Source organism: Ipomoea nil, unplaced genomic scaffold (genome assembly GCF_001879475.1).
Source record: "Ipomoea nil cultivar Tokyo-kokei standard unplaced genomic scaffold, Asagao_1.1 scaffold2279, whole genome shotgun sequence".
NCBI classification, from domain to species: Eukaryota; Viridiplantae; Streptophyta; class Magnoliopsida; order Solanales; family Convolvulaceae; genus Ipomoea; species Ipomoea nil.
In genome coordinates, this window is record NW_017618707.1 from 3,517,161 (window position 1) to 3,526,934 (window position 9,774).

At 35.0% G+C, this 9,774-nt stretch overlaps 2 protein-coding genes across 2 annotated transcripts; one reads left to right on the forward strand and one right to left on the reverse strand.

The window, feature by feature from the left end:
- Nucleotides 1–3: 3 nt before the first annotated feature.
- On the reverse strand, nucleotides 4–2,456 carry LOC109150332 (pentatricopeptide repeat-containing protein At2g42920, chloroplastic). The gene is made up of 2 exons (XM_019298227.1): nucleotides 557–2,456; nucleotides 4–65 (listed from the first exon to the last, which is right to left on the reverse strand). Exon 1 carries the CDS (start codon nucleotides 2,161–2,163, stop codon nucleotides 565–567), a length of 1,599 nt encoding a protein of 532 aa, XP_019153772.1. The 5' UTR covers nucleotides 2,164–2,456; the 3' UTR covers nucleotides 4–65; nucleotides 557–564.
- A 5,537-nt stretch (nucleotides 2,457–7,993) lies between these two features.
- Nucleotides 7,994–9,130, forward strand: LOC109150370. The gene is made up of 2 exons (XM_019298278.1): nucleotides 7,994–9,042; nucleotides 9,079–9,130. Exon 1 carries the CDS (start codon nucleotides 8,135–8,137, stop codon nucleotides 9,008–9,010), a length of 876 nt encoding a protein of 291 aa, XP_019153823.1. The 5' UTR covers nucleotides 7,994–8,134; the 3' UTR covers nucleotides 9,011–9,042; nucleotides 9,079–9,130.
- The last annotated feature ends 644 nt before the right edge of the window (nucleotides 9,131–9,774 follow it).

Consider the following 9,774-nt stretch of genomic DNA (forward strand, 5'->3'; position numbering starts at 1 on the left):
TTTCCCCACTTTGTTCTTTCTTACTTGCAGAAAACTAGAGGCAATGCCGATCTTGCCTCTGCAATCTGCGATTAAGTAGGGGATTTTACACATAAATTTAATGCAGAACACAAAAGAAAGGTTGGAAATTAGGAGATGGTTAAGTAACACCAACTTCAAATAATCAAATTTAATTATTATTAGCCTAGTGTACCAATATTTCCCCTCATCCTAACTCTTAACAGATCTTCCTTTCATGTTAATTGCCTTCATCAACAGACAATGATAATTCTTTAATTTATGTAGTGTAGTAAGTTTGAGAACAAATAAACTAAACTTGGTGCACTAGCCCTTCAGCTGCCATCACTCGAATTAAGCATTATCACATTATTAAGTTTGCAGATTTTACCGAGTCTTTCTTCAATTTGCAGTGTCCTTTTCGGTATGGTGACCTATTTACCAGAAATCAGATCATACATATGAACATGAAAGTATGAAACTATCATCTATCTAGCTATTTCTTTGAAATACTATTGAATAATCAAGTAATATTGAGCATTTGAGTTTAGAGTTTTACCTCGTTTATTAAGCAACAATCTCCCCAAGGCCTTCGAGCAAAGATTGAATTTCTTGGAGTTCAGAATGAAACATTCCTCCGGCTATAAACTCGTGAACTTCCCCGTTCACTTCTATTAAACTGCAACCTGGTTGCTTCTTTATCTGCTTCTCCTTCATTGAGATTCTTTCGTCTATTGCGCTCTGGTAATCCCCCGAGGCTGCATACATATTAGACATTGAAACATAACCGCTGCCCTCATTTGCGTCCAACTCGTTCAAATTCCTTGCAGCCCATTTTGCCATTTCCAAGTCTCCATGAGCCCGACATGCTGACAGCAGAGATCCCCAGATAGCGGCATCAGGCTCCATTGGCATACTTCTTATGATCTCTTCTGCTTCTTCAAGTAGCCCCGCTCGGCCTAGGGTGTCAATTAAGCAACCATAGTGCTTTATTGATGGTTCAATCTCATACTTCTCTCTCATCGATGTGAAATAGTATTTTGCTCTCTCTACCAAACCCGAGTGATTACAGGCTATCAGAGCACCAATGAAGCTCACAGAATCGGGTTCAAGATTTGAAGATTCAAGCCTTGAGAACATCTGAATTGCTTCCTTCCCAAATCCATTGTTCGCTAAGCCCAAAACCATCGAGTTCCAAGAAGATAATCCTTTGATTGGGGCTGTCTCGAAGGCTTCTCGAGCCATCTGAACACTACCACACTTGCAATACATGTCTATAATTGCTGTGACAACTATGACATTCAAATCAATCTTTTTCTTCTTGATATAGTTACAAACCCATTCCCCTTGTTCCAGTGCTCCTAATCGAGCACACGCGTTCAACAGGCTCACCAATGTAAACTCGCTAGGCTCGATATTTTCATATTGCATTCTCCTGAAGAGTTCCAATGCCTCAACCCACTTCCCATTTCTAACATACCCACTGATCATACTATTCCAAGAAACATCAGTTCTTAGAGGCATTTTATCGAACAGCTTCCGGGAGTCGTCAATTTCACCACATTTAGCAAGCCCCATAACCATAGAATTCCAAGTCACAGCGTCCACAACCTTATCCTCATCAAACAACATCCTCGCTTCACTCAAAAACCCACAACTAGCATACATGTGAATAACTGCGTTTCGCACATATGTATCCAAATCCAAACCTAATTTAATGACTCTTCCATGAAGCTGAGCTCCATCTCTGGCCAACCCAATTCTGGTATACGCCTTAAACACCGAGGGATAAGTAAGCCTACCCGGTTCAACGCCCGAATTCACTAACATATCAATGAACAAAAAGATTGCATTTTCAGGGGCTGAGCTTTGAGAAAAGCCTCTGATCATAGTGTTCCAAGCGAAAAGGTTTCTGATTTTCATCTGATTGAAGAGTAGGAACGCATAGTTGATGTCAGAGGCAGGGGATGTAGCAGAGAAGGCCAAGACTCTGCTAGCTGCAATGGGGTCATTGATTAGGCCAGTTTTGATGAGCTGGGCATGGATCTTCTTGAGGTCTTTCATGGAGGTGCATTTGTTTTCCAGCATTGAAAGGTATGGCTGCTCCGAGATGAACTTTGAGATGGAAGGTGATGATGGAGCGACTGCAAAGAAACATGGTGCCATTTTGTGTTATGATCTTTTGAATGCTCAGGATGTTTCATGAAAATGGGAATTCTTTGAAGAGTGAGAATATTAAAGTTGCAGACTTTGTCTTTATGCTCAAGAACAAGATTCACACTCTCGTATACACAAATGCATATGGATAAGGTGTCTACCCAAATTTTGGCTGTATCTTAAATTAGCTACGTAAGGGCATCTCCAATGCACTATTTTGAGGGAAGAAGGGAGGGGAGAAAGGGGGGAGAATTCATTCGCCGGAGAAAACTGTCTCTCTAGAGAAAGAGAGCCAGGCGCATGGCCAACAAGCGCCATATTGACACGTAAAGCTATCCCCCACGCCCCACCCTTTGTTTTATGGGTAACACTTGTGTAATACATACCAATCAAATTTTATATTAACAAATTTGGAAATAATTCGTAAAGAAAGAAAAATTTTACACTTTGCAGGCCGGGAGTAAAGAGAGATCAATATTGAGATTATTGAATTGTTTCTTTATTTAACACCAATTTGATGGAATAACAAACGTAAGATAAAATTAAACGAAAACACAAAAGTCTAGGACTACACTAGATCACAAAAGTTGTTTAGACCGAAATTGAGTTGGAAAAATGAAGGGAAAAAGTGAGCTTTGTCCCACATTGGTTTGGGAAGAAGATTTGACCAGTGCTCAAACGTCAAATAGTAGCACGTTTTATCCTGGGAAACCTAGGCCACAACGCTCCTAGCACTTTTGGGAGGTGGCAAATAAGGTCTTAAGGAAAGAGTGACCTCTTGACTCGCGCTAAAAATCCTATACCCAAACACGAGCCAATCTCCTTCTTCTTTCGATTTGGATTATGCTTCTAAGCAAAAATCCTCGCTACTTGATATAGTCGTTGGATTGGAATTATAATCAAGAGGATTATAAGTTCCAATTTTGGTTGATATATATTGCTATATCTTTTTCGTAGATATATATGTATATATGACCTTTGGACTCGTTTTATATATATTCGTGTGTGTGTGTATATATATATATATATATATATATATATATATATATATATATATATATATATATATTTCGGATATATATATCGAATAGTATTTTATATATTTTCTTATGTATATATAAATACTATTTTGAGATATTAAATCGACTTTGGTTCATTATCACCAACAATGAGTTCACTTTTGACTGCTTAGGGTTTAACATTTACAGTTTAGATTTAAAAGATGATAATTACAAAAATGTCATTGCATTTAAAAAAAAAAAAAAAATTGATATGATCCGTCTCATTTTTACAAATATAAAATTAAAATTGATTCTTAGTTTTCTCTTAGGGGGTGTTTGGTTGGATGGAAAACATTTTCCATAGAAAATGTTTTCTTCAAAGTGAAGGAAAATGTTGGTTTATGTTGTTTGGTTGGATGGAAAACATTTTCCATTGTAAAATGGATTCCTCAAAGTTGAGGAAAATGAATTCTTTGCAAAGGGGTGGAATTTTGTTTTCCACAAGGATTGGGAAGAAAAATAACATGAGTGTACCATTTTACCCTTATGAAAATTTCTTAATTACATATACACCTATTTATTCATTCATCTTTTTAAGGGCATGTTGGTCTTTATATTCATTATTCCTTATCTTTCTAAATCCAACCAAACAATGGAATCCATATTCCCAGTAATTTCATTTTCACCAACCAAACAATTGAATCAATTTTCCTGGAATTTATTTTCCATGGAATTTCAATTCCATTTCTCTTCAAATAGGGTTTGTTCTCATTGGATGCTAAGTGCCTAAGTCTTTGTGTGTGTATCTGTTTGTATCAACTAGGGGCGGGCGTCGGTTCAGTTCGGGTGACACCCGAATTTTATTTCAAATATCTGAAAATTTTAGGTGATGTTTTTGACACCCGATATATTCAATTTGGGTGAAGTTATTTCAAGTTTATTTCGAATTAGTTGGATATACCCAAAATTTTATTTAATTTGTATCAATTTTGAATTTTTTAACAATTTAATTGCTCCGTATATTTTTGTATTTATATTTTTCGATATACTATCAACTAAAAATAAGACAAATTACTAATTACTAATTAAGAGACTTTTGAGAATTAATATATTATTAATTATGAAATACATTTAAAATTAAATATATAATTTATATTATTATATTTATAATAAAATTTCGATTAGTTCATATTTTGGTTCGGGTATGGATAAATTTTTAACACCCCATATCCGAACTAAATTCGAATATATCAAATTTTAAAATATTCAAATTGATAACTATTCGGGTTCATCCAAAATTTAAAATTCAGTTCGAATTTTGGGTGGTAGTTCGGATAATTCAAATTACGCCCACCCCTAGTATCAACGTGATAAGCTTAACCTCAAAAGGCGGGTGAATGCGATAAATAAATATTGGGAAGTTTTTTTTAAAAAAAAATAAATAACTAGTATTTTCACCCGTGCGATGCACGAAATGGAATTGTTGTAATATATTAAGAATATTTAAATCGATATATAATTATTTAAGAGTTAATTTCACCAGAGGTCGCTTATCTTTCCTGACAATTCCAAATTTAATCATAGACTATAGTTATTAATTATTACTATTTATTCTATGTTATAATTCTTACGTTAATATTTTTACTATTATTATTAACACTTAATTACTTTTAGATATTATTATTACCACTTATATTATTATTATTAGTTTCTTTTCAAATTTTGTTAGTATATAATAGCCGTGAGGCACAATAATAATATAACCATAATTAAATATTCTTGTATTATATTCCGTGAGTTACAATAATAATATAACAATAATTAAATATTCTTCAATTCTATATTCTTCTAGGATTTCTATTACCATCATTAATTATTCCCTAATTTACCATAATTAAATAATTTGACCAATTATAAAGATAGATTATTAAATAATGCACGGGACAAATTTTTAATTAAAAATTTTAAAAATTCATTAAAAACATAAGGTTCTCATATTTTTTTCTTAGAAACTATTTAATAAAGCATTTTTTTTAGAAATTGGTGGGACAAACCGCCTACAGCAATTTGCGGTGGATAGATTTCAAAAAAATACGCGATTTCAAAAAAAAAAATTGTCCAAAACGGACAACTAAGTCAAAAGTTATGCCTTGCCGAACTTTTGACACTTTACAACTTTAAAAAAATAAAATAAAAAAAATTAATCGCCGATTCAGCCGGCGAGGCGGCCGCGGAGGAGGCCGATTCCGACCTTCCTCACCGCGGCCAGCGGCGCGATTTTTGCAACACAGATATATAGTATAGATATAGATTAGAATAGGAATAGTATTACACAATTTTATAATATTAGAATAGAATTTTAACCCAGAATTATTGTACGAATGGGAATGTAGAAATAAATATATTTTATTAGGAAGAGAGATTTTTTAGGAATTGGGCGAGAAGTTAAAATTTCAGGATTTTGTTTTTATATATAGTATAGATAATGGATTCAAAATAAAATTTGATTTCGGAAAATATTATAATATATATGTTTTTTAAAAGCAATTAGTTTGAGCGTAGTATATATTCATGAGAAAAGGGTCAATTAGCCCCTTAAACTTTACTCCAAAGGTTAATTAGGTCCCTAAACTTTAAAAAAGTGCAATTAAACCCTCAAACATGTCAATTTAGGTCAATGAAGTTCAATTTCAGCGACGGATTCCGGCGACAAAATCCGGCCACCGTCGTCAGATTTCGGCCATCCAGCCGTCTTCCACTGGAGAAGACGACTGGACGATCGCCTTCTCCAGTGAAGAAGACGACTAGATCTGGTTGTCTTCTCCAACGAAGAAGACGATCGGACGGTCGGAATCTGACGACGGTGGTCGGATTTTGTCGTCGGTCGCCGGAATTGAAATGATCTGTAATAACAGGTTATTTATTGGTTTTTGAGCTTCATTGACTCAATTTGACATGTTTAAGAATTTAATTACACTTTTATATAATTTAAGAACCTAATTGACTTTTGAGATAAAGTTTAAGGGCATATTTAACCATTTTCTCTAAATTCCGAAATGGTATTAATTACAATATACCTACCAAAGTACCAATGTATTGTTTGAATAAAAAGCTGGTAGGTAATGCATAACAGTGGTAGAACGGAGTGAGAGCAACCACCAAGTGAATGTGAATTCCAACTGCCCGTGGAGTGGCGGACCCTTCGATCAAAGAAGAAAAAAGAAAAAACAAAACTGGTAGATAAGAACCAAACAATAACAGATTCATTGAGACACTGTTATTGTCACATTCATTTATTTGATGATGACATGAGATGGGTACAATACATCAATGCTTAATGACGTGGGCACGTGGCACCACGCAGTACATACCATAATCTAAATTTTATAAACATGCCTCTAACATATTTATATACACATCCGGCATCCGTTCCATTTTATTTATCTAATTCGATTAACAAGAGTTGAATGAAGTTATTTTTAAAAAATTTTCATAATATTCAGTTTTGTATTAATATATATAAAATTTATATATTTTAAAAACTACATTAAAAGTACTATTAACACACACAAAAAAATTAAATTAAATAAAAATTACTAAAGAAAAATAAGCAATGAATAAAAAGTTAATTTGACTAATAAATAGTAAATTTGATACATAAAATGAGATAAAGGAAGTACTTTAATTAACCTATACGCAAAAATTATGCTCCACTCACTTAACCACCCTTTTCGAATAAATAATTATTGGCTAATTGCATTTAACAAAATATGGAGTAATAACAGAGTTAGCATTGACAATAAAATTAAAAATATAAAATGAGCTCCTAATAAAGTTTGAACTTGTGTACACCTTCCTAATGAGCTCCAATGAAGGTCTATCAAACCTATTTTTCTTTTTGTTTCTCAGAGAAGGTTTACTTCTTTTTTTTTTTTTTCTTTGAAAACTAAAAACAACTTATATATTAAGCAATCGAGAAAAAGTGTTGAATACACGAAAGAATAGGAACATGCCTAATAATAAAATCATACTGAGATTTGTGACTTGTGTAAGAGCATCCACACTAGTGGATAATGTGGGGAGAATGCAGCATTAATTCACTCCATTCAAGTTTATAGCTAATGTGGGGGAGAATTAATTAGGGAAGAATTCATCTGCAAAATAGGAAATAATGGCAGAAAAAGAGGAAGAAAAAAAAAAAACATGGGGCTGCTGTGCGCGTTTCGCGCACAGCAGCCCGCCCACGCGGGCGCGTCAGGCGCGCCTGACAATTCTTTTTTTTATTTTTATTTTTTTGCTTTTGTTTTTTTATTTTGGTTTTTTTTTGTTTTTTTTTTTCATCCCCTTCCCACATTCTCTCTCCTAATCACTCTTACATTATCCCTCAATTCTCCCCAACTAATGTGGATGCTCTAAGAGCATGGGCCACCACATTCACTGATCTACATATAAAATAGTAGGACACTGACTCAAAATACCTAGCCAACCTACGACACGTCAACACCCCTCAATTACACAACCAGCATAGGAATAGTTGGGGGGACGAAATATTTAGTAGATGACAAATATTGAAACAATTGAGTTAAGTGAGTTAATTTTTTTTTTTTTTGAGTACTACTGACTCTATTACAATGTAGTATCTGTTTATAATTACTTTCTTAACCTACTGAAACATAAGTTCATGATCTCTCATCTCGAAGAGTCACTCCGTACCAGTAAACCACAAGTTATTGGCAAGTGAGTTAATTTAAATCTCATCAATTTTATGAGCTACAAAATTTGGGAACCTCAACTTTAATAAAGAAATTGACATTTGAAAAACGCATAGGGTCCCTCGTTCCCTATATTCCTATATCCATTTTTGAGCCATTCATTTCAATTTCATCCTCAATTCCTCTTATTTTATTCTATCTTTTTTTGTTAAGACATATAAGTGTAAGCCTTTGTCTCTTCCCCTGCTCACATTTTAAAACCTCAACATGGAGGAGACACAAAACCACCATTTCCTCCGCCCACTCCACCCACCAACCACCGCATATTCCGACGGCTATACCACCGGAACCACGCCGGAATCTCGAAATGACTTCAACAACTTCAGTTTCCGGCTGGTCTTCATCGCCTGCATTGCTCTAGTCTCCGTTTGGGCCACCTATGAAGCTTCCAAGGGGTTCTCCATTACCATCATCAACGAAGCCGCCGGCGACACGTTCGCCGGAAAACGCTTCCACCTCTTCTACGTGTCCAACGACCAAGCCATCCGATTAATCCTCGAGAGAAGCGAGTTTGCCGAAAATACCCTTTACCCGCCGAGTGATCATCACCCCAAGAAGACCATCAACCACGTCACCCTCCGGCTGTCTAGCCGGAACTTATCACGTCCGGCGACGACCGTCTCCGGCGAGCGCGACAGCGAGTTTGTGATTCATCTAAGCCCTTCAATTATGCACGAGAAAAATTTTAAGCATTCAATGTTTTTAGCAGTGCAACGTGGCATGGCACGAATATGGCTATGGGACGGTCAAGGTAACGCTCCGGTAACTCTTATAAACGGTGTTGTTGACTACATTTCTTCTTTAGCCGTCAATGGTGGAGCGCCGGCGGCGGCGGCGGCGGGTGCCGAGTTGCCGGAATATTCCGGCTCCGGCTGTTGGAAGGGTACCAGTGATCCGAGAACGGTGGCCGGATTCTTGAATTATTGTGAAGGGAAGAGAGAAGGGTTTGTGAGAAGATTGAATCAAGAAATGAAAAATAATTGGCATGAGAACATGGTGGATGATGCATTAGGGGGCATGCCAGCTAAAACTCTATGCAATTCATATCATTCTTCTAGACGATTCTCTACAAGCTCTATATAATTATCTCTTCTTGTTTACAATGCAATTTCATTTATTTTTAAATTTTTAAGGAAAAAAAATGGTTCATTAGTTATATTTTAGGTATAGATCAGACTTAATTGATCTATTAATTATTGTCTTAATTGACTCTTGAGTGTCTATTTTAATTTGGTCCCTCAATAATAATTATGGTATTCTTTAAGGAAGAATCACACTTTTCAATTCATCCCTAAATTATACAGTAATTGTAGAATTCGTCTCAAAGTGTTGATCGTGTTCACTTTTTACCCTTAAATTATCATTAACGTTACAATTTTTATCCTTTTATTAACTTTTCGTACTCACTTTTCGTCCCTGAGTCATAATAAAATTGCAAATTTCGTCTATAATATTTAGTTAGTAAAGGGACGAAAAATACAACGCCAATGATAACTTAGTTTAAGGAAAGAAAGTGCAATCCCCCCCCCCCCTCCCCCCCCCCCCCCTTTTTTTTTTTTTAAATATGATGTTAGGCCTGGACGAGAAATTAATAAAAATATGAAACTCAAATTAATATGTTGAATTATAGTGTTTGGTTGGAAGAGATTGTAATTTCACCGAATTGTAATTATCTCATTTTGTTGAATTGCAATTCATACTTCTCCATATATGTATGAATTGTTGATTCAATCATTTTCTCCCTAATTCCTTCCTTCTTTCCTTCCAACTAAACGACAATGAATGTATTTGTCAAATAACACGAGAACATTAAAAACATCTATATAATATAAGGAAGCTAAGTGAAA